The 25730-nt window shown below is 31.4% G+C and overlaps 1 protein-coding gene across 1 annotated transcript in view; it reads left to right on the top strand.

Annotated features, from left to right (window-relative positions):
* Nucleotides 1-2559: 2559 nt before the first annotated feature.
* LOC143601641 (uncharacterized) overlaps nucleotides 2560-25730 on the top strand; it is a 30650-nt gene continuing 7479 nt past the window's right edge. The window contains exons 1-4 of the mRNA XM_077079027.1: nucleotides 2560-3037; nucleotides 3148-3237; nucleotides 4235-4350; nucleotides 4446-4542. Of these exons, the coding sequence (XP_076935142.1) occupies nucleotides 2560-3037; nucleotides 3148-3237; nucleotides 4235-4350; nucleotides 4446-4542 (781 nt within the window). The remainder of the gene's footprint in view (nucleotides 3038-3147; nucleotides 3238-4234; nucleotides 4351-4445; nucleotides 4543-25730) is intronic.

The raw sequence follows: 25730 nt of genomic DNA, 5'->3' as shown, positions 1-25730 counted from the left end.
CGCCACACACGACCAACCAGAGCTAACCAGGTCATGTGGCGCGGTCAGACCCTTGTTCAGCGTTTTTTTGTTTTCTGACTAGTTAAAACTTGTATACACGCACCGTCTTTGATGCAATGCTCGGCTGAACAAAAACCTTCACTTTAGGGCTTGGTTTCCATGCTCCCTTCACTTATGATCCTACATCAAACATAATTTTGTAAACACCATCAAATACGGATAAACAAACGCTAAAACACACCGAAATCATGACAAGACAAGCTCGAACATGTGTGTATTTCATAACACATCAACAGTGCTTGCAAATTATGGTTTTTTCTTTCCAGACAACTAAAGGTATTCATCAACATGGCCTTGCTCCTACTCGTGTCAGTAATGATTAATCTTTGAAGTTTCAATGAAAGAAAGTGATTTATAATTCATTAAAAAGAAACCAAATGAAGTGCACAATATTTGGGGACACACCATGAGACATAGCTGCTCCACCAAGTAAATTATATATTAGTGAGTTGTGACCAAGGAATCAAGCAAAAGAAACATTGAATGAAAAAAAAAGAACTAAAATGTGCATTTGACAAAAGAAACAAATATAGTCGTATGAACTAAATGATCCTTTTAATGACTTAAGTAACATATTAACCTTTAGATTATATTGTGATAAAATCTTCCAATTTATCTAAATCATGTTACTTAAGATGGAATAAACAATAAAAAAAGCGGATACGATTTTTCCAATTTGCAAAACCCAAAATATCAAATGATAAAACTAAAAAATTTCATCTTCCTAATGAACCCTGCATAACACCGCCAGAAAAACACATGTTTATGACGCTCATATATGCAGACAATGGAACGTACATGATGCAATACCCGTGTAGACAATCGACGTTTTATACAATTTTCACCTGTCAATAAATAGCATTTCATCAAACAGTTGGTGGGAATTAAGTTAAATTGAATCTCTAAAATCGATTTACAATCTAATTACATAATCTATCCATAAAACCACAATCAGTTTACATAGTAGCAACCTGTAGGCAGATAATCGATGTGCAAATGCAAAGCTAAAATCTATCGTACCAAAATATGGGTGTTCACAGTCCGGTTTTCACGGCTTTTAGGTCAAACCGTGAACCAAATCGTGACTAACGGTTTAAAATTTTTGTAAACCCACACCAAACCATAGAACTCTTGAGCCAAACTAAACCAAACTGTTAGTAACAGTTTGGTTTCACGGTTTGGAGTTGTTGGGTTTTTATACAAGAAACCCAAATCAACACATTGTATACATCTGGTAAAGTTGTCAAAATTTTGAAGAATTTAACACGATTAAACATAAGTCTTCCATATATAAGCAAAACACAAATCTAGCCACATGCCCACAAGTTGTCTAGTAAATTATTTGTATACATTCGGGCTTAACCCATTTTTTACTTAACTGTTAGTGTTAGTATTTAGTAATATATCTAATATACATTAATAAATTTAATATAATTATGTGTAGTAATATATTTGAATACATGCATATATAAATGTACAATATGAATATTAAAAATAATTAATTAACTAAATCACACAATCTGGTCCGGTTTTATGCGGTTGATTTATGGTATAAACCATAAACCAAATCGCTCGTTACGATTTGGAAATTTCCAAACTGATCGACCAATAGCTATGAAAAAAACTAACTATGAAACCAAACCGGTGACCAGTTTGGATGGTTTCACGGTTTCAAACCGATCCGTGAACACCCCTAAACCAAACTAAACAACGCAACAAAAAGTCGATGATACTTACAATTCCGACAATGGATTAATCGAATCAAAGATGGGAAATACGAGAGAGCTACAAGAAGTTGATCGAATAGAACATCATGATAAGCTGGCATTTTGAAGAATCGGTTGAAAATTAGGATCGAGCGAGCGCTAGGGTTTTTGGATTTGGATGGACAACGGTAATATTGAATAACATAATCGAATTGGGGTTTATAGTAAATGGTTTGGGTTGATTCAAAGAAGTAATTGAGATTTAGCGTTGTTGAAGACGATTGAAGAATCAATTGATATCGAATGGTGGCTCTAAAGTTAGGGATTGTGTTTGTAATGACCGGAGAATTGAACCAAAATGAAGGTATAAATGAAATGGGTATAGAAATTGATTTTAGGATAGTTAATGCAATTTAATTTATTTTTGAATTATATTATTGATGTGGGGAGATCAAAGGTTTACCAAATAATGACGACATGAGTTATGGAATTACAAGAGTTTGAAATAAATATTTTATGTCTTTTGGTTTAATCATTAGAAGCCCAATAGTATTCTATTTCTTTTAATACTTGGGATTTTGTAATGTAAAAAAATCAGGTTTGGAATATATAAAAAAAATCATTTCCTCTCTATCACAGTGTGTGGTAGTGTGTGAAGGACCAAATTATCGGTATTCTTTGTGAATCAACGATAGTTGGAAGAATTGATCCTGGTATTCGTGTGAATCAATAGGTTCAATTATTTATCTTATTTACGATCTACATCTTTTTTGGAAGTTCGGGGAAGAATCACATGAGTATTTGCAGAATCAACGTGTTTGACTTCCAATTTTATCATCACGCCGCATCATTTGTTATCAGAGCTTTTGGTTCTCAAATGTCTCAACATGGAGGTAAATACTTGTATGTTCGTCGATTCGCCGACATAGGCAACGACACGAGTGTTTTCTGTTCGCGTGCTCGTGAAGAAGATCGACATCCTACTCGCAGATTCGCCGATCGAGGCAGCGGTGGAGTCTATTCTGACCCACGAGATCCTAAGATTATCAAACGGCTCCGGAAGAGAGTCCGAGATCTGGAAATAGAACAAGAGATCATGCGGCTTCAACAAAGGATCCGAGATCTTGAATCATCATCAACATGGAAGGAAACAGAACCGGAAACACCCGTCGTGGACGAGTTAACCGATCCTCCCAGTGGTGATACTATCTATAATTCTTTGCCTATGTATGACGATTACCGGGACGAGGATCGGTTTTCTTGGATGTATGGTGAATCTTTGGATCGGAAGATGACGGAATACGCAAAAACATATGCCCTTTTATTGATGGAATACTAAGGGGCGCATCGGTCTATAACGGTGTTGTAATTAATATTGCAGACGATGTGGTAGCTACGTGTGGTTCTCTGGTAGCTGCGGGTGGCGTAGGATCGGTTGTGGTTGATGGTCAAAACCCGAGGAACAAGGAAGGTCAGTCGGGTATTTTGGTAAGTCAAAACAATTTGAATTTTAAATATAGTGTTATTCACATTGAAGATAGGGATGAAGGTCATCAAACTTTTGTTTATGATGATGGTGGAGGAGGTCCTATTAATTAAGAAACTGACGAATTTAACGGGTCAATTGAACTTAATAGTTAGAATAATGATAAGAATGGTGAAAAAATCTCAAAAATAAACCATGTTAGTGGGGAGTTTGTAGGTCTCATTAATTGTGGAATCAAATTCAACACTCTAGGCATGCACAGTGATATAACTTCAAGGCATTTGAACAGTTTCAATGCATTAAAAGAAGATGGAACATATTATCTATGGCGGGTCATGATGTCGTTGAATAAGGAGCGAGTTGATGTTCCTTTTGACCCAGGCGGCTTCAGTCTAAAAACAAAACTTGAGGACAAGTTTTTAGAAGAGGGAGAGTGTGATGCAGGAGCATCCGGTCCATTAAGTCGGCCTGGCCCGGCCCAAACGTTTATTTTTATTTATAAATAAAGTTGTTAGGTCTTTAGTTTCATTAGTTTTTGATTGAATTTTAATTGAAGAGAACTTTGTTCTTGGAACCTATGGTTCAGATTATCGGTCTTTGATTAACGAAAGTGTCATGAGCCATTTGAATGCTTCCGTTCCCACATCAGTTGGTATCAGAGCCGAATTCCTGGCTCAATATGGCTTGTGAGAGGGACAATATCTATGATTCCTAGCCCGTGTTTGATGAATACGAGGACTAGGAATGGTATGTTTGGGCAACCGGTGATGTTCTTGAAAGTTTAAAAAGAAAACATGAGTGGTCTACAATTTATTCAGATTGGTATTGTTAGAAGTCTCGTACATGTGGTTGCAATGAAACGATGCAATTTAACGGGAAATCTTTGACTAAAGACGTGTCCATTATGCAAGGATAAGTGTAAGTATTGTGAACACGGAATATGTTGATGAATTGATTTCTAGTGTTCATAATTTTGAAAAAGGTGGTGGTCGACCTCCGGTGCCTGTTGTTGGTTGTATGGCGGCTGTTGATGGGATTAACAATGTTAATGAGAATACCAATAGTTGCTTGGAAATTCCTTCATTTAAGGAGAATTTGGTATTATACATGCCAATTGAGAAAATAATATTGCCTATTCAAAAGGAAGGGAATATTATTTTCTTTAGAAAAGATTGACTTTCCTAATGTGATAGGTGGCGTGGATATTACTCAAGAAGAAAAAAACCACTGGAAGAGATGTTAGCCAAATGCTAATATTAATATGGTTAGCAATGTCATTTATGAAGATTTGTATGCAAGTTTCACAAACAACACTCTAAGGTAAGAAGTCAATCAATTATATCTTAAAAATGCACAAGATATAATGGGGCCGATTATTAAATATGCAAGCAAAGAAATATTATCAAGATCACACGAACTTGTAGAAAATAGAAAGCGTAGCGATACTCCTTTTAACCCATGTGGTACAAGCCTAGAGTCGGACAAGCTGATTAGTAAAGTTGAACTATTTGAGCAGGTTATCATAACTATAAATCAGAATTGGATGGATGGTCCATTTGACCCAGGTGGCTACGGTTCAAAGACAAAAACTCGAGGGCGAGTTTTTTCAAAGGTGGAGAGAATGATGTGGGGAGATCAGAGGTTTACCAAATAATGACGACATGAGTTATGGAATTACAAGAGTTTGAAATTAATATTTTATGTCTTTTAGTTTAATCATTAGAAGCCCAATGGTACTCTGTGTCTTTTAAATACTTGGGATTTTGTAATGTAAAAAAATCAGGTTTGGAATATATATATATATATATATAAAAAATCATTTCCTCTCTATCACAGTGTGTGTTAGTGTGTGAAGGACCTAATTATCGGTATTCTTTGTGAATCAACGATAGTTGGAAGAATTGATCCTGGTATTCGTGTGAATCAACAGGTTCAATTGTCTATCTTATTTACGATCTACATCTTTTCTGGAAGTTCGGGGAAGAATCACACGAGTATTTGCAGAATCAACGTGTTTGACTTCCAATTTTATCATCACGTTGCGTCAATTATTATCAAGAAATTCTACGGTTTGGAATTTGTTTTTTGAATTAATTAATTGGAAAGAAAATCAGAGAATGAGTTGTTATATATGAAAGCAATAGTGTTGGACCAATAAGAATATGTCATGTGTCCATAAACTCTATTGCTTTAATAGTATAGGTAGATAACTTCAAAGAGTATCTACCTATACAATTAAATCAATTGAGTTTGTGTCCACTTGCCATCTTCCCATTGGTATAATACTTATCTTTCCATTTATATCAACCACTTCACTGATTTTATTTACAATAAAATAATTCTAAAACAAAATAAATTATTAAACAACCCAATTAATTTGATTAGAGGCTTATATTGTGCGGTAATTAATTATATTCTTCTTTTATAATTCCAATTCCCATTAAAGCATTAATATCTATAACTTTATAAATTCAAATTTTACCTTTAAACTTTTGTAATCCTCCATTCCGATAGTTAGAAAGTAAAAGGTATGTCATTTTTTATTACTGATGTTATGTTAAGTAATATGTTAACTAATTATATGATCGTAAACAAAAAGGTTTCTGGAAATCAAATTTTGTTTTTTAAATTCTTTCAAATCTATTTTCTTAAGTTTTTTATATGTAAATTCATTACTCATAATCATACATTAGCTACTCTTATTTCTTTAACATTAAATACTTTAAATGTCTTGTATACGGATTATCCTGGCTTTTATATCTTTTATAATTCGTCTTTAGAACTAACGGTACTTCAAACATCTTTCATGATGTACTATATTATTATTATTATTATCCAAAATTAAAACACAAGTACTGGTCAAGTTAATATTTTTTATAGTATGATTTCTTTTAACTAATAGGCATTACCCTATGATGCATGTCTCCAAATATTTTTACATACATCTCATGTTCATTGTGTTCTTACTGAAAGTATATGGGACGAATAGGTTGTTAAACTTAAATTAGTTGAATATAATTATGTTTATATATCCAGTTGGTAGCTACTAATTAAGGATACAGGCTCTGAATCTGGTGATGTAACATCCTAAATTTTCATGTTTAATAAAAGAAAGTCGCGTTTAGTTATTGGGTTTAAATAATTAATTAGTATTAACAAAGAAAAGATCATGGACTTGGATTAATTATGGTGGGTTAAAGGGGTAATGAGCCTTAGGTCCATGGGCTTTAAGGGATATAAATACCCCTTTAAACCACCCTAAAACCCTAATCCTCATTCCATCTTTCCATATTTGCCTACACACTCAAAAACACACACATATCACTATACATATAAACGCCCGAGAGAGTAGAGCGAGGTTCGGGATCAAGTGGACGCTAGTTCGTGTAGATCCTTATTACACAAGATTTATACAAGATCTAGAGTTCATAAACAATTAAAACGAGATCCAAACGAAAACAAGGTATGTTCTCGACCGTAAAGTTTATGTTTTTATAAACGTTTAGCCTTGAAAGTTAGAACGAGAATAGATCGGGGATAAACGAAACGTGAAGTTGTAAACTTGATGCTAAAGTGAAGCTGATGAACCCATAAACCTGTGTGACTCGATTAAATGAACCCTTAAACCTAGTATTGAACGTTTTTGACCTTAAAGGTCCAAACTTTATGCGTTTTCGGGCCAAATCATATCCAAAAACGACCATAGGAATGATCGCGGGTTGGTTAAATATCCTATCCAAGGATTTCACGTTGAACGGAGATGATTATGGGGGGTTAAGGACGAACACTGGCTGCATCTGGGCAACTTCGCCCGCAGCTATGTTCGCTGCTGTTAACTTCGCCCACTAATAAGTTTGCTTCTGTTAACTTCGCTATACAAGATCGCTGACAGTTAAGTTCGCCAGAATCCAAGTTCGCGTACAGCTAAGTTCGTTGAATGTTAAGTTCGCTTAAGTTAAGTTCTCTTAAATTAAATTCACTTAAGTTAAGTTCGCTTAACATGTATGTTGGCTTACATTTATGTCCGCTCATAAATACAAGGTAACGAATCGGATAGCAAATTGGACTTAATTCGTTATGAAGAATGTGTTAATGAATTAGAAAATAAATTAAAGTCCTAATGGAAAATGTGTTAAGACAGCTTAACCCGAGCCAGGGGCTCTGCCCCTTGGACCCCGCTAGAGGCTGCCGCCCCTAGAACCCCGCTGCCAGGGGCGCTGCCCCCGGACCCCCGTTCATTGTGGGTTATAATTGAACTATAAACACAATATAGATAGAGATAGTTGATTGATACCTGTAATTGTTATACAGTTAGTCGTGCACAGCTCAAGAAGGAGATTACAATTAACGGTGAAGGTAACAGCATTCAGGTGAGTTTCTAGCCCCATTCCTTGTTATGTTTTCGAGGATGTGTGCATACTCGATGTGATTTGTTAATACACTTATCTTAAGTGATAAGTGTATGCCCTATGTGATATATGTGAACGGTATGAATGATTGCTTATCGGTACGTGAACGATCTTTGGATATTGCACGTACTGTCAAGTTATAGCTATGAATATGAATGCTATGTATAATGTATGAATGATTGCTTGTCGGTACGTGAACGATCTTCGGATATCGCACGTACTGTCAAGTTATAGTTATGAATATGAATGCTATGTATAATGTATGAATGATTGTTTGTCGGTACGTGAACGATCTTCGGATATTGCACGTACTGCCAAGTTATAATAATGAATATGAATGTTATGTATGAACTATGAATGATACGTATGTATGTTATGAATGAATGTAAGAGATAGAAAGGTAGAAAAGGGACTGGACCCTAATAATATCCAAGGCAGAAAAGGGACCGAGCCCTTTAATAATCTCGAGGCAGAAAAGGGACTGGACACTGATAATATCCAAGGCAGAAATGGGATCGGACCCTAATAACATCTGAGGCAGAATAGAATAAAGTAAAGTACAATTTTAAATATGAAAGTATGAATGATAGTATGTAAGTGCGTATGGATGTAAAGTATGTTATGTTATTTACTAGAACTCACTCAGCGTAGCTGACTTTTAGTATGCACGCAGGTGAGTAGAATGAGACAGCTCGCTTGAGGGGAACACGTGGCATTGAATAAGAAGCTGGCATCGGAAAACGTTTATGTTTAATATTATGATATTTTGAAAGACAAGGTGTTTCTTTTAAGACAAGATATGGATTAATGTAATGTTTATGAAAGTCTTTATATTCCGCGTATGTTTTTATTAACTCTAATGAATTGAACTATGTTGATGAGTAAATCCAACGCCCAAATGTGAGGCACCGGTAACGGGGTATTACAGGTGACTATTTGGTATTTATACCAATGGAACAAAATCGATGGAACTTTATATGTGTGCATAAAAAACCGCGTATGGATTTTTGGGTTTTTGACTCATTTGTTGACTACCCTATTTTAAACTATATAGTTAGTATACTTTTAATAAATGCTATATTTTTATTATATTTCTAAATTATTATGTAATTTCTATTAGTTTTGTTAATTATTTCTCGATAAATGACTAGGCAATGAGGGATGATCAACTAAAGATATAATATACCTTAAACCAAGATTACAAATGAGTTTTAACTATTGTTGATGGAATGTCATGGGATGTCTAGTTAACATCTATACCCAATGTGATGTGTGTCTAATGAATGCTCTTTCTATGGAACTCATATCTAAGCTTTAAATTTAAAACGAAACTCCTAATGAATTCACACACAACCGGCAAGTGTACCGATCACAAGTAGTATAGACCTAAGAAGTCCGAGTATCGAACACTAGGACACGTGAAACGCCTGTAACACCCTTGGCAAACACAATATCGTCCCACTCTTAGGCTATCCCACATCGGCCGTGGACAAGAGAGATCCTTGGTTCATAAGTAATGTCCTGCCTCTTAACATCACCAACGCGTTTTGGGCTTAGTTGGTTGTGGAGCACATGAAAACTCCACATGTAAGCGTGCTTAGGTGGAAGTAGTACTAGGATGGGTGACCACCAGGGAAGTCTCTACCTGAGCAACCAAAAACAAAGCCGTGAGTTCCCGGATGGGCAACCCTTCCTAAAAATAATATTTTTAAATTGGTTTTTTTAGTAATTAAACTACTTGACATAAATTACTTTAACTAAATTGATTAACTAGACTGACGGAACTGACAATCAAAACTTTCCTAACTTAAAAACTTAACTGACAATGGGGAAAACGTCTACCTAGGTAAAAATCATATTGACGATCTAACAAGCTAATGTATTGAATGATCTCACGACACCGGTATCTAAGGATGGCACAACTAAGGTTTTCTCAAGAAATCTAGATCACCTCTCGGTCTCACTAACAAACCCTAACTTACAATTAATTGATTTTAAAAACAAACCAGGAAACGAATGTTAAGGTGTTCTAGCGTCGACTCTCCTCTCGGACTCACCAACACACGAACCTAATGGAAACGAATACTACGCAACCAAGGATAGAGGAACAATTTGGTTTAAACATAAACTAGACCAACTAATCGATCACAAACCCAAACCCGACAAGAACCAAACCCGTTGTCGCGCAATCCTAATTCTAACAAGTAAAAGCTATGAGACGACTTTACTTCCTATCACCTCTCGGTCTCTAAGAAGATGTTCACCCGCTTAATTATACCAATTAACAATCTCAACAAAACCCTACGGTTGATCCTACCTCAATCAAACTCTAAACACAAAGTAAAGAATTGAACATACAACTATCAATCAAAACCAATTTAATTAACTGAAGTATGAGATTATGAGATAAAACCAATAAAATCACAGCCACTAAACACAACCTAATTTATCATTAAACCAAACTTTCAATAGCAAATCAAGTCATATTGATCAAACAATCCCCTAAACTTATTAAAACCAAACAAAAATCATCTAACCTAGGTAGAACAACAAAGTTTAGCTACTCATAAGTTTTTGTTAATACACGGTTTTGCGTCTCGAGTCTTTGTATTTATCATTTTGTATTTATCGTTTATTTAATGTAAAAGTTAATTATATTTAATCTAGTTCGTTAAGGGACATGTCTAGTTCGTTAAGGATGTTCAATGAACTAGACCTTAAGTTAAGTTCCTCCTGATTCGTTAAGGATGTTTAACGAATCAAATATCTTCCTACACCATTCAAATTTTGGTCAAACCTCCTCCCCCAAATCACTCTCACAATCAATTTTATCATTAAAACATTCTAAACAATAACCTCCTTATTTTAGTATGAATAAGAACTCACTCTCACCCCTTTCATTCTTGCACCGCTCTTTGACACATTCAAGAGATTATTTTTTTCCATTTCAAAGGTAGGGTTTTAATTATTCAAGTCTTCTTCATCTTATGTCTATTTATTTTAAATTCTTGTTCATACTAGTTAATCAAATGGTCATATGACCATAGCACAATCATGTCTAGGAATCCACATAATCCATACACCATGGTGTATAGGGTGTATGAGACAAAGAACACAAGGAGATGATCGATTACACGAAGGTCACACTTGAAACGTTCTTACATCTTTGTGTTTCTGTTTTGAATCATTATTTTTATTTTCAAATCACCCAAGGATTTTTTATGATATATGTAACGTTCTTACATCTTTGTTTTTCTGTTTTGAATAATTATTTTTATGTTCAAATGACCCAAGGATTTTTGATGATATATGCTAATAAATGTTATATAATCATATCCAAAAAAGTGCATAATTTTATTTCATCAAAATCCTTTTCGAAATTGTTAAAATATTGCTAATTGTTATATAATCATATCCAAAAAAGTCCATAATTTTATTTCATCAAAATTCTTTTCGAAATCGTTAGAATATTGCTTTTTGCAATATTTCAGTTTTGACATTAGATATAGCCGTCAAAGAAAGAGGCATATATTGTTTATAACAAACTGAAAAAGTGCAACACCAAATTCTGTGATATACTTCGATGAAATACGGTTCTAAAAACTATTTTTACGCATTTTAATTCATTCCTATGAATTCGCAATAAATATTTTAAAAACAGTGCGCATATTCATACCCTCTTATTTACATGGTTGTTTTGGCCTATTTAGGTTACGAATTTGCAAAACTTTTCTAAATGAAAGTTGTTTAAAACATTCTATATTAGTAGATTGGAAAGTCTTGATTTATAATAAAATTTTTTGATATTTTAAATACCTTAATCAAAACAGAATAGTTTGTTGTCCAAAAACTGATTTTGTATTTCATCTTCCTTTTTTATATTTTCCTTGTTTCTATCTTAATATTTATACATTAGATTTAGTATTCTTTAAACTTTCCAATCCCATAGTTAATCTTTAGTTATTATATCTTGTTTATTTATAGTTCGTGAGGTTCGATCGTTCATTTTCTTTAACGTGCTTTCGGTTGTCATTTCAAGTTTGGCTTTAATCTCAAAGGTGAGTTTACATATTTCCCTTTTTCAGCTTTTAAATTTTTGGGGGTGGCATGTATACCCTATTTAAATTACTCATTTTTATTTACTTATCTATTCATAACACAATTCAATATATGTTTATGTGTGATTATTGCATGCTCTATGATAATGCTCTATGTGCTTAATTGTTTATTTTATGTTTAGTGGTTGGTATCTCATCATCATCTATCCTCATCTAGTATGATCATACATTTACCCAAGTACTTTGATTTATTATCAATAATAACGGGTCCATATCTATTTAGTTGTTTACATTTTCATAGGAATTGTAATACTCATCATTTACATATGAATTGTGATTTATCTATATATATATATATATATAACTAAAACTTATGCATTCTCACCAACATCCGTGTTGACAAACTCTATTTTCATACATGTTACAGGTACAAGTAGTTGATATTATTCAAGTTGGAAGACAATAGTTTGAACTTAGGATATTATTCAACATACAAGAATATGATGTAATTGTTATAATTATTGAATTTGTGTACGTGTTTAATGTTAATGAAACTAAATATTCATTGTCGCTTTAATTAGTGTCTTTTGAGCTACTGTCCAATCAATACGTTACACCCCGGCATGTTCCGCCCGCCTTTGGTCGGGGTGTGACAGCCAACGCCTCAACCTGTGCCGCAAGTGCGGTGTTCGTGTCGACCAAATGTATGTCGCGTAATAGGGAGTCGACAGTCTTGGTGCTCTTGGCTAATAGTCGCCAGTATCCACTCATGGCTAAACCGTTAAACAAAGCAATTCTCTCATCTGTATCCTTAGTCATCAATAAATTACCTCCCGCAACCGTTTCTAGCATACTTTGTGTCGCGTACGTCACCCCGTTATAGAACTTCTCAACAACTGCCCGGTCTTGCAGGCCGTGGTTCGGACATAAAGAAAGTAGATTTTTGAATCTCTCCCACGCCTCATAGAAACTCTCGGTGTCCTCCATCTGAAAATAATGAATCTGGTTACGCAAACGAGCGGCCTTAGACGGAGGATCGTATTTCTCAAGAAACTGGGTCTGCATGGTGGCTCAAGTGGATATGGAGCCCTGCGGAAGGGACTCAAGCCACAAATCTCATGATCAACGAGTGAGAATGGAAAGACACGGAGTTTGATGGCGTCTTCATATACGCTGGCAAGATGAAAAGTGTCGTAAATACGTGCAATGCGAGTGAGATGAGATTATGAATTGAACATACAAAGTAAAGAATTGAACATACAACTCTCAATCAAAACCAATTCAATTAATCGAAGTATGAGATTATGAGATAAAACCAATAATATCACAGCCACTAAACACAACCTAATTCATCATAAAACCAAACTTTCAATAGCAAATCAAGTCATATTGATCAAACAATCCACTAAACTCATTAAAACCGAACAAAAATCATCTAACCTAGGTAGAACAACAAAGTTTAGCTACTCATAAGTTTTGGACAGCAGCATATACTCAATAAAAACATTATATAAATCATCAAAAACATAGTCCAAATCATTCAACAATCAATGATAATCAATACAAACTCAACCCTAACTCAATTGCAAAAGAATTCAACTTTAAATATCAAAATCACAAGAGCTATGAACACTAACAAGAACACAAAGTTTATGGACGTTATACTCTTGTTTGGGGCTGAGATAAATGATGAGAAATGACCCTAGCTGCTGTCCCGAGTCACCCTTAGATTAATCCTTCTTCCCTTGGCCGCCACAAGCTTCAAAATAATAATTTTCTTCTTCTTCTTGTTGCTGCAGTTCCGATCGGCCCTATGGGGGGTGTTAGGGTTTTTTTTTTTTGTGTTATGTTATAATATGGCATGAAAGGCTTTCCTCTAGCATGCTTGGGTCGGGCCTTGAGTTTTGTCTTGTTAACTTGATCATAAAGCCTCTTATGTCTTCCAAAACCCGATCTTTTTCTCTTTTAAATCTCATAACCTACACAAGATAATAAACTTTGTAATATCAAGTTAAAACAAGTTAAAATTCATTATTTATTATATAATTAAGCGATTAAAATGACGCTAAAAGGTGCGGAAGATAAGTGTGTTTTACAACACATCACAATACTAATAGGCATGGATTTACTACTAGATAATCTAAGGTGCCCATCATGTTAACTTAAGAACCAATGATTATATAGTATTTGATACCAAACATTACAATGACTTAGTATTGCATGTCTTTAACATTGATGGTATTGAACGCATTAATTTTGTTGTTGATAATGTGTATGCTACAGCATCCTTAAATCCAACGTCACATAATCTTGAAGTATTGTCATTACAAAACGTCGAACACGGACTCAATGATGAGCACGTACAACCAGTTTTGATTATATTGGAATGGTTAGTGTCTTTTGGTTTAATTTATTATTTTACAAATACATGCTTTACATGAATATTAGATGTCTTAAAACCATTTGTATTTTGTAGATGACAAGGATGACAGGTCTGCAAGATTCTCATACTTAACCATTTTTTCCTATATACGATGATGGCGATGTTGAATAATAACCTTACCTACACATTTTGTTTGATGTTTTTCATTTAGCATTGGATTGTTTTCAAACATCACATTTGTTTTTATTTTGTGGGTATTTTTATTATTGTTTTTGTTTTTATCTAAAATACTTAAACCTGATTTTTCCAGTTATTCACGCGAGATATATATATATATATATATATATATATATATATATATATATATATATATGTGGGATGGTTCAAGAGAGAAATGAAATTACTGCAAGAAATGCGAGAAATGAATATAGGCCACTAGTTTTGTTTTAAGTTTTAAATGCTTAAAGCTAAATAAAGAAAGTATTAATCATTAATTTTCTTCAATTAATATAACTAATAAACCATAATACTTATCTACTTAATTAATATAACTAATTAAATTATTATAATTGGAAAATATTAAGAACTCATTTATTTTTATAACTTATTTTTTGTGTCTTGAATTTCTATCCTACACAAGTATAACTTATTCATACATTAAAATTTCTTTATATCCACAACTAATTTCTTCCAACTCAATATATTAATACCAATCAACACATACTTACATTATAATGAATAATACCAAAAAACTATTTTACATGTGTTTGCATTAGATATCAACAAAAAAACATAAAACCTACACAAAAACGTATAATCTACACTTGTTCTAAGAATAAGACAACATATAACCTACACACGAAAAACATATAACCTACACACAAAATTCATCATCAATAAGATACACACGCACACGAAAGCATATAACCTACACATGAAAAATATATAACCTACACACGAAAATTTTATCTTACACAAATACAATTTATTCATACATTAATTTCTTTTTATTCAAAACCAATTTTTTCAAACTCAACATATCAATATCCATCAACACTTAGTTACATTGTGATGAATAATACAAAAAAGTATCTTACACATGTTTGCATTAAATGTCAATAAAAAATATACAACCTACATAAAAACATATAACTTACACTTGTTCTAAGAATAAGAAAACATATAACCTACATACGAAAAACATATAACCTACGCATGTGTAGGATATGTGTATATTTGTGTAGTTTATATAATTGTTGATGTAGAATTACATATGTAAGTTGTACACTTTTTGTATGTTGTACGTTTTTATTGCTCAAAACAAGTGTAGGTTATATAACTTTGTGTAGGTTGTATATTTATTGTTTACATTTAATGGACACATTTGTATGGTATTTTTTTTATTATTTATGATAATAATTTTTATAGGAATACCAATTCAAAAAAAATATGTTTTGATATTTGGTGTTAAAAAAACACGTTGATATATGCTAATAAATTGAGTGGAAATTATTTTTAATATAAAAAATAGTATTATATAAATAAATTGTATTTATGTTGAATTGAAGAGTATGTAAATAAAAAAATAAAACTAAAATAGTCTTTTTATCTTTTTAATTATTATAGTTAAATTAGTTAAATATATTAATTAGAGAGAGATTTATTATGGTTATATTAGTTGTATTAATTGGGGAGAAAGAGTGCATTTATTGTTGCATTTATATTTTTTATTTATTTTTAAATATTTAAAATCTAAAAAAAACTAGTGGCTCATATTCATTTCTCGCAATAATATCATTTCTCTCTTGAACTTAAACACATATATATATATATATATATATATATTCCATTAATGTGTGTTTTCATATAATTTTAATATTAATGTATACAATGTTTGTTAGTGAACAACAATATAATATGAACATAGTGTTATTGTTAGATTGTTAGATGGTATGTTATGTTGTTTATTGAAGCTTCAATTTTATTTATAACCATGGGAACTATAATATTTACTAAAAAACAATTAACGTATTTTTAATATTTTACAACTACATAATTTAGTTATCCGTTTCATTTTTATTTTATTTTTTTGTAACATATCATTTTTGTGTAGAATTATTTTAACTTATCATTAAATGTTGATTTGTTGCTTATTGTTTTTTGTAAAATTCAAATAAAATTAACCCACTCAGTCATTTAAAAAAAATCAATTTGTGGATTTGTTACTCAAATGTGTACCACTAAACTATTTATATTTTAGTAGTAATTTCACTACGAAGAGTTTACAGTTTTTTTAAGGACATTTTTATTCATTCCAATTTATGACAACAATACTCATATTCAATACACAATATTGGTGTTTTTAAATATATAAGGAGTTACCATAAATCCAATTATATGTAATTTTAAATAAGTTAATTTATACTGCATTTTTTAATATGTACTACCGTAATGATTAATATTTTTTTTATGTTACCATATAATTTCGTATGTAAGATACTTACATGATAAATTACCGGTTCGACGTTTTCTTTTTACAAAAGTTATTTTTTTAGATGATATGCTTTTTTAAGGATCATATAATGTTTATAAGCGATAAGCGATGATTTTATATTAGATAGTCAAATATTAACTTTTGTTTCCTAATTATATATATATATATATATATATATATATATATATTGACCATGAATCTTATAATTCAAATGCACTAAATTGATTAAAAGATATCCCTTAAAATTAGCCTAAATTTGGTGATTTTTTAATTTTACCTATGATTTTATATTAGATAGTCAAACATTACATTTTTGTTTCCTAATTATCTATATATTTTTCTTGACCATGAATCTTATAATTTAAATGGACTAAATTGAAAAAAAACAAAGGTATCTCTTAAAATTAGGCTAAATTTGACGGTTTTTTCTATTTTATTATGATTTTATATTAGATAATCAAGGATTGTGTTTTTCTTTCCTAATTATATATATATATACTAGTTTTTATCCCACGTATTACGAGGGCTATTTTACATTACTCGTTTTTATTATTTATATATTTTTTTGGGTTTACTTTTATTTATTGTAATGGAATTTATAATATACTTAGAGTTTGATGATAAAAAGGTTTCACAAATAACTAAGATGTTATAACCCGTTTAAAAGTTATCTGGGTTTGGTAAGACCCAAGACCCGCTTATTTTTTTTACTATGAAATTGTTTCTTAACTATAAATAATATTTTAAAAAAAAATCATATAATAATTTTTATTATATCCTATTTTATAGGATTTTCACATCAATAATTTGATAAGAATAATTTATAATTCAATGAGATGTAATAACCCGTTTAAGGAATTCTGGTCAAATGCATGAGAAACCTCCATTTAAAAATCAAGCAAATCTGATGACTCCAAAAAAGGGGGAGCGACCACATCACGACACGTAGGATTTTTATGTTTTCGTTTATATTATATTATATTATATAATATTATATTATATTATATTATATAATATTATATTATATTATATTATATTATATTATATTATATTATATTATATTATATTATATTATATTATATTATATTATATTATATTATATTATATTATATTATATTATATTATATTATATTATATTATATTTGTTACCCTGAATCTTATGATTTAATTGAACCTTATATGACTAACAGGTATCCCTCTAAATTAGGCTAAATTGGACGTTTATGTTAATCTAATATTCTGTTAAGTTGTTAAACGTCGTTTAATTTGATATTGATGAGTTATTAGACGTTTTTTTTTGGATATTTAATAAAGTTATTGAACCATATTATGTTAATTTATCGGACGTATAATTTGCATAACAGTTATTTAGTATTGGATTGTTTTCGAACAACACATTTGTTTTTATTTTGTGAGTATTTTTATTATTGTTTTTGTTTTAATCAAAAATACCTAAACTTGGTTTTTTCGGTTATTCACACGATATATATATATATATATATATATATAAAGGTTAATGTACAAATGAAATTAACGTGCTAAACGTGAGAATCAAGTAAAGTAATTAAATATACAAGTAGAGTAATTATGTAATTACATCATAGAGTAATTACATAATTACTCTACTTGTATATATAATTACTCTACTTGATTCTCACGTTTAGCACATTAATTTCATTTTTATTTGATCCAAACTCTCTCTCTCTCTCTTTTATATATATATATATATATATATATATATATATATATATATATATATATAATGTTTCAAATAAAAAACAATTGGTTTGTCAGAAGTGTGAAAATGCTTTAAAATAAAGTACACCACCCAAATAGGACACTATAACATATAAATAGAAAACTTTACAACTTTTAGAAACTACTAATCTCAACCACTAGATCTTAGATCCAATGGTGTATATCTATTCTTATGATTTTCACAAAACAATTATTTTTTACGTTAACCCTAACATATATATATATATAGAGGATGGTTCAAGAGAAAAATGAAATTACTACGAGAAATTAATATGGGCCACTAGTTTTATTTTAGGTTTTAAAAGCTTCAAGATTAATTAAGAAACTATAAATGCATCTCTCTCTTCAATTAATATATCTATTAAATTAATATAACTAATCAAATTACTATAATTGAAAAATATTAAGAATTCATTTATTTTCTTTCCAAATTTTTATCCTACACAAGTACAATTTAACCTACACAAGTACAATATTCATACGTTAAAATTTCTTTCGATCCAGATTTCTTCCAACTCAATATATAAATATCCATCAACACGTAGTTACATTGTGATAAATAATATAAAAAACTATTTTACATATGGTAGCATTAAATATCAACAAAAAAATACAACATACACAAAAATATATAGCCTACACTTGTTATGAGAATAAGAAAACATATAACATACACACAAAATTCATCATCAATAAAATATACACGCACACGAAAACATATAACCTACACATGAAAACTTTATCCTACACAAATACAATTTATTCATAGATTAAAAAAAATTCTATTAAAACCAATTTCTTCCAACTCAACTTATCAATATCCATCAACACGTAGTTACATTGTGATGAATAATACAGAAACCTATCTTACATATGTTTGCATTTAATGTGAAATATACAACCTACACACTAACATATAACTCACACTTGTTCTAAGAATAAGAAAACATAACATACACACGAAAAACATATAATCTACACATTTGTAGGATATGTGTATATTTGTGTAGTTTATATAATTGTTGGTGTCGAATTTAATATGTAAGTTGTATGTTTTTTTTATATTGTACGTTTTTATTGCTCAAAACAAGTGTATGTTATATAATTTTGTGTAGGTTGTATATTTATTGTTTATATTTAATGGACACATTTGTATGACATTTTTTTTATTATTTATGAAAAATAAATTAGTGTTTTTATCTTTTTAATTATTTTAGCTAAATTATGTAGATATATTAATTAGAGAGAGATTTATTATGGTTATATTAGTTGTATTAATTGGAGAGAGTGTGTGCATTTATTGTTACATTTATATCTTTTTCATTTATATTTAAACTTTTAAAACCTAAAATAAAACTAGTGGTTCGTATTCATTTCTCGCAGTAATTTTATTTCTTTTTTGAACTTAAACATATATATATATATATATATTATTTTTGTGTGTTTTCATATAACTTTAATATTAATGTATTCAATGTTTGTTAGTGTATTACAATATAATATGAACATAGTGTTATTGTTAGATTGTTAGATGGTATGGAAGATTTTATCGACTTCCATAAGATCTAAAGCTAAAATCGTTTTAAACATTGCCTCTAGCGGTATAGCATCTTTGTTACTTGAGGGAGGTAGAACCGCTCACCCTCGACTTTTAATTCCTATAAATCTAAATGAGGATTCTACCTGTTCAATAACAAGACATCCATATATTTGCAACTTAATGAAGAAAACTGATCTGATTATCTAAGACGAGACTCCTATGATACATAAACATACTTTTGAATCCTTGGATAGGACTTTAAAAGATATTTTAAAAGATGGCAACGTTAACAGTTGTCAAGATCCATTTGGGGGAAAAGTTATTTTTTGGGGGGTGATTTAGACAAATCCTACCAGTAGTACAAAATGGATCACGGGGTGACATTGTTAATGCTTCACTTAGTTCGTCCAACATTTGGTCCAAATGCAAGGTTCTTAGGTTAACAAAAAACATGAGTTTAACTGTCTAGTGTCAGGAATAAAATTTGGAAGAGACCAATAGATTTCACGAATGGTCGTTGGAACTTGGTGAAGGAAAACTTGGTAGTCACAATGACAGGAACAACGTTATAGATATACCAGATGATCTTTTGATTGGTGATTCATCCGATCTGATTTCTTATCTGATTGATTTTGTATTTCCATCATTATTGGAAAATTTTAATGATATTTCATATTTTCAAGAAAGGTCATACTTACACCTTTAAATGAAGTTGTCCAAGACATTAATGACAAATTTTTGGCTTTATTTCCCAGAGAAGAAGATGAATATCTCAGTTCTGATAGTATAGATCAGTCTGATAGTGTTGGGCCTGGTTTCGATCAAGCATTACATCACCAGATTTTCTTAATGGTTTAAAAATGTCTGGTATGCCTAATCATAGATTGATTCTAAAAGTTGGTGTGTCAATAATGTTACTAAGGAATATTGATCAAAAGAATGGTTTATGCAACGGAACTAGATTAAAATTAATTAAATTGGGGGAGGGGGTTTATCGTAGTAAAGGTTATTTCAGGCATTAACATTGGTTATTACACTTATATAACCCATAGTGGTCTAACTCCTTCAGATAAGAAAGTGTCATTCAAATTGAAACTATGACAAACTGAAAATTTCTTTTTTCTTACTATGACAAATTGAAACTCTTTCAGATAAGAAAGTGTCATTCAATATATCAAGGTTGATGATTAATAATCATTCATGATTAACTCACGTTCTTGGAGACTAGAAATGGTAAAAAGAATACCTTGATAACTTATTCAATATAAAACATGGATCCTTATATTGTACTTAGAAATGATTAGATATAAGTTATGATCTATTTCTCTAGTTTTGATAATTCTGAAATAACATTGTTAACACGATTGCTTAGGTTATCATGCTAGTTAAAGAAATCATATGTTAACGGAATATGTAATTGTAACCTAATCAAATCAACCAAAGGGGGGTTGTGTGAGTTAACTACAATCACCCGAATTTGTTAGAATTTATATTTGAGAAATCGAAGTCAATCCTAATCTTTCTACTTTACCAAACTACTTGCCTATTTAGATTGATATTCTCGTGGTAGTATGAGATTAAGCAAGGATAGACTTGAAAATACGCATGCTACTTTCTTTTATGTCATAGAATATGTTCACTTAGAAATGAGGGACTATTCTATCATATATTATTAGGGCAAGTTCATCACGTGTTTACTTAATAATCATCAAGGAATGATGGAGTGGATTCTTGATCTTAGATGGTAACCTTCCTATAGTTGAATTACTAATTTAAAAATTCTCTTCTTCTCACTTATATATATTATATAAGTATTTATATTTTATAAAAAGTTTGAAAATCAACCCCAAAATGATTAAACTCTCTGATTAAAGTAAAACGAAGATTCATTATTAGAAACATTTGTGTCCACAGATCGATATTTGGTTCTTACCAATACTATTCTACATATACGATAGGTACACTTGCCTATTTTGTGTGTGCTTAGTCTTAATAGAAATCACTTTTATAAATTTAAAACACGATCTTGTGCAAAAGCTAAATCTCATCCATTATATTCTAACTGCACGCAGCACCACATCACTTCTCTCCATACCTCTCCTCCACAACTCTCCTCCACCCTCTTCCCCGTCCACTCCCGCCTCCGCCGGCCTCCCCACCACCACTGCCGCCTCCTCGTCAGTAGGATTTGGCAGGTGTGGATCCATGGGATTAAGGGGAGTGTGTAAATCAGAGTTTTGGCTCATCGGTTTTTATTGGAGGATGAATCGAGTTGTATGGTTGTAAGGCCCCGGTCCCGGTACCCTACTTTGGCGTTGGATTTACTCATACATAGTTCTAAATATCAGAGTTAATTAAAAACTTTTCACGGAATATAAAAACATCAACCATATATTACAAATCATTCTAATAGTCTCAACAACTAAACTCTTGTTTTGAAACATAATTTAAAAAGTCATTTTAAAACATCAAAACATTCTTCAATATGCCAGTATCTTCAGTCCAATGTCACCTGTTTTCATTCAAGCGAGCCGCCTTAGCCTATTCACATGCGTGCATAATAAAAGTAAGCTACGCTGAATGAGTTCTAGTTAATCAGGCAAAATACAACTTCTCATACTTACATATACATATCATAAGATACATATTTATATACTTAACTTGTTTACCTTTCTTTCGTACATACATACTTTCATTCTGTCATACTTTCATATTTTATCTTACTTTACATACATACGCATACGTTTTAAAGAGCCTTTCACCCTATAACCTCACAGATATTATTAGGGTCTGGTCCCTTCTTTTGCAGGTTTTATAAGGGTTCGTCGCCCTTCTTACACATGTTTTTATAAGGGTCTGTTGCCATTCTTACGCAGGTTTTTATAAGGGTCTGTCGCCCTTCTTAGCAGGTTTTATAAGGGTCGGTCGCCCTTCTTACGCAGGTTTTATAAGGGCATGTCGCCCTTCTTACGCAGGTTTTTATAAGGGTCTGTCGCCCTTCTTCACATGTATTATTAGGGTCTGCCACCTTTCTTCACAGATATAATTAGGGTCTGCCACCCTCGTACCATACAACCATACATATTTATATATATTTATATACTTTCATACATACTCTTAATCTTTTCTATATCATTCGTACATCATCTATAAAACAATCACATATCATACACTTACTACTTAACATAACTGTATTAACTAATCACATCGAGTATGCACACGGCCCCGAAAACATGACAAGGAAATGGGGCTAGAAACTCACCTGAGTCCTGCTTCTTTCGGAATTGATTGTAATACATTTCTTCAGTTGGGCACGGCTAACTGTGTAATAATTATAAGTATCAATTAAATACCTCCAACTATATCATCTAATTGAATCACCATTATAATCGAATCACAATTCTAATTGAATCGCAATTCCAATCGGATGGTAGATTCTAATCGCATGACAGTTCTAATCGAATAACCATTATAATCGAATGACCATTATAATCGAATGACAGTTCTAATCGAATGACGGTTCTAATCGAATGACAGTGCTAATCGAATTACAGTTCTAATCGAATGGCAGATTCTAATTGAATCGCAATTCTAATCGAATGGCAGATTCTAATCGAATGACCATTCGATTCAATTACTTTTTATATTCAATTTGATTACTTTACCCATTCGATTCGATTACTTTTCCCATTCAATTCGATTACTTGCTCATTCGATTCGGTTACTTTTTCTTTTGAATCAAGTTTCTTAAGGACTCGATTCATATATGGTTTCCATTCTTATCACTTTCCAGCCTTTCCTTTCGACTTGTTTTGCGCGTTTTACATAAGAAACAAGCATTGGTCTATAACCGCATTGTTTTCTTGCACTAACCCGGTCCAGACGTTACCCGTTTGTCCCGTTTCTTTCCAAAAATTTTGTTTACGTTCAAGTTTACATTTTTCTCACATAATAAGGTCCGATTTACTATCCTGCCAAGGTTCATTCAAAACCGACTTCGTTTACCCGTTCTTTTCACGAACCGAACACTACTCGTTTTACCCGAAACGAAGCAACTAACCTGTTTACTCACAAGTTCATTACTTTATCAATAATCGTGGCCCGTTCTATCATCCTACCAAATTTCATGTAAATCCGTACACGAAACATAAACCTTTTTAACAAAAACATACCTTTGATGTTTATGTTTGAAATCAATCGAATAGACTAAAACCATATCAAACGAACTTGTAATTGAGTGATTAAAGCGGCCACGGAACCATCTCACCGAGATCTACCAGCGCCGTCTACTGCCGCCACTACAGTTGCCGGAAAACTGAAACAGTTGCCAGAAAAACTCCATTTTTGTTGTTACGGTTTGCTGATAAAAACCGGACTTCGCGACCTCTGATCGAAGATCTGATCGGCGGAAATCTTCATTTATATTCCATGAACGCCCAGTTAAAATTTGAGACCGATCCGACGGTAAGATCTCCAGGAATCTTCGTGTCTTTGTGGGCTAATTCTCAAAAATGGGAATTTGGTAAAGAATGAGGAAGTGTGTGTTTCTTGAGGTGTGGAGGCAAGGATGGAAATGAAATGAGATGGTGGTTATTCTTATAAGATAGGGTTATGGCTTCATGTTTAACCTTTCATATAATGACACTTATTACCCTCATACTTTAGATAATTACATTTATCTTTTATACTTCATTTAAACCCCGATTTATTTAAAGTATCAAACGAAATTTGGGATGCTACAATGATGGTGATCGGTGGAGGATGAGTTATGCTAGGTGAAGGATTTCATGCATTATTGTCGGGTTAGGATATTCGTATTGGTATATTTTATTTTATTTTTGAACATATTAATGTTGATATTGATTTGAATTTTGAAGTCAAGTGTTTTAAATTTAATAATATTTGATTGCAATAAATGTTGTGGTTGTGAATAATATTATGCCTTGGATTAATCATATTGTAATTTTTATATATAAGTGTTGTTGGTGTTTTTGTTTGTTTAGGTATTAGTTTTTTTGTTGTAGAAAGTTTGTAAAATGTTTAGGTATAATGAAAGTTTGTAGAAAGTTTAGGTATAATGAATGTTATTGTTTAACAGTTTGCGGACGTTAAAAAAATAAACAGTCTTCTTCTTACAGACTGCAGATGTTTAATCCACCTCTTCTTTTATAAATGTCTGTAGATATGGTCCGCAGATTGCAGACATTTACCTCTAAAAAAACAAACAACACCTTATATAACCTCATGTGTCTTCTACTTAACCAAATTTAAATGCAAATTTTAACACCCATTAATGAAAGGACGAAACGTATAAGATTTTAAAAATAAACTATTATATTGATATTTTTAAAGATAAATGACAACTACTATAAAATTGTGTAAACTTATAAGACAAAAAATATATAATTAACTCTCTCTTTTTTTATTATTTTTTTAAAATTAAAAATGTTATAATGATCATTTGGTAAACTTTAACATGTTTATTAGCGGTTGGTAACGTCAAAGCCCAAATGTCCTACAACTCAATCAACAATAAAAGCTAAAATATAAATATGTATAAAAAAGGACCAAAATTGTCATATGATATTATCACATATTCACATGTACCGTTCTCATAAATAACTCCTTATATTTATTTATTTTTCCCAATGATGCATCATGCATATCAGAACTGCATACTATATGATAAGCACATTAACTCTAATAAATTAAATGCTTGTCATGTACATAAAGCTTAAAAGAGTATACGGAATTAAAAAAATATATCAATAAAAGAATACAACTTGGCTAAATGCATCCAGTATATTTGTTATATCCCTATTGATGTGACACATAT

The sequence above is a fragment of the Bidens hawaiensis genome, unplaced genomic scaffold (genome assembly GCF_021521415.1).
Source record: "Bidens hawaiensis isolate Kalapana, Puna unplaced genomic scaffold, B.hawaiensis_p1.1 tig00000237_1, whole genome shotgun sequence".
Taxonomy (NCBI): Eukaryota; Viridiplantae; Streptophyta; class Magnoliopsida; order Asterales; family Asteraceae; genus Bidens; species Bidens hawaiensis.
Note: the sequence above shows the minus strand (reverse complement) of the source record. Positions and strands in the feature narration are given on the sequence as shown.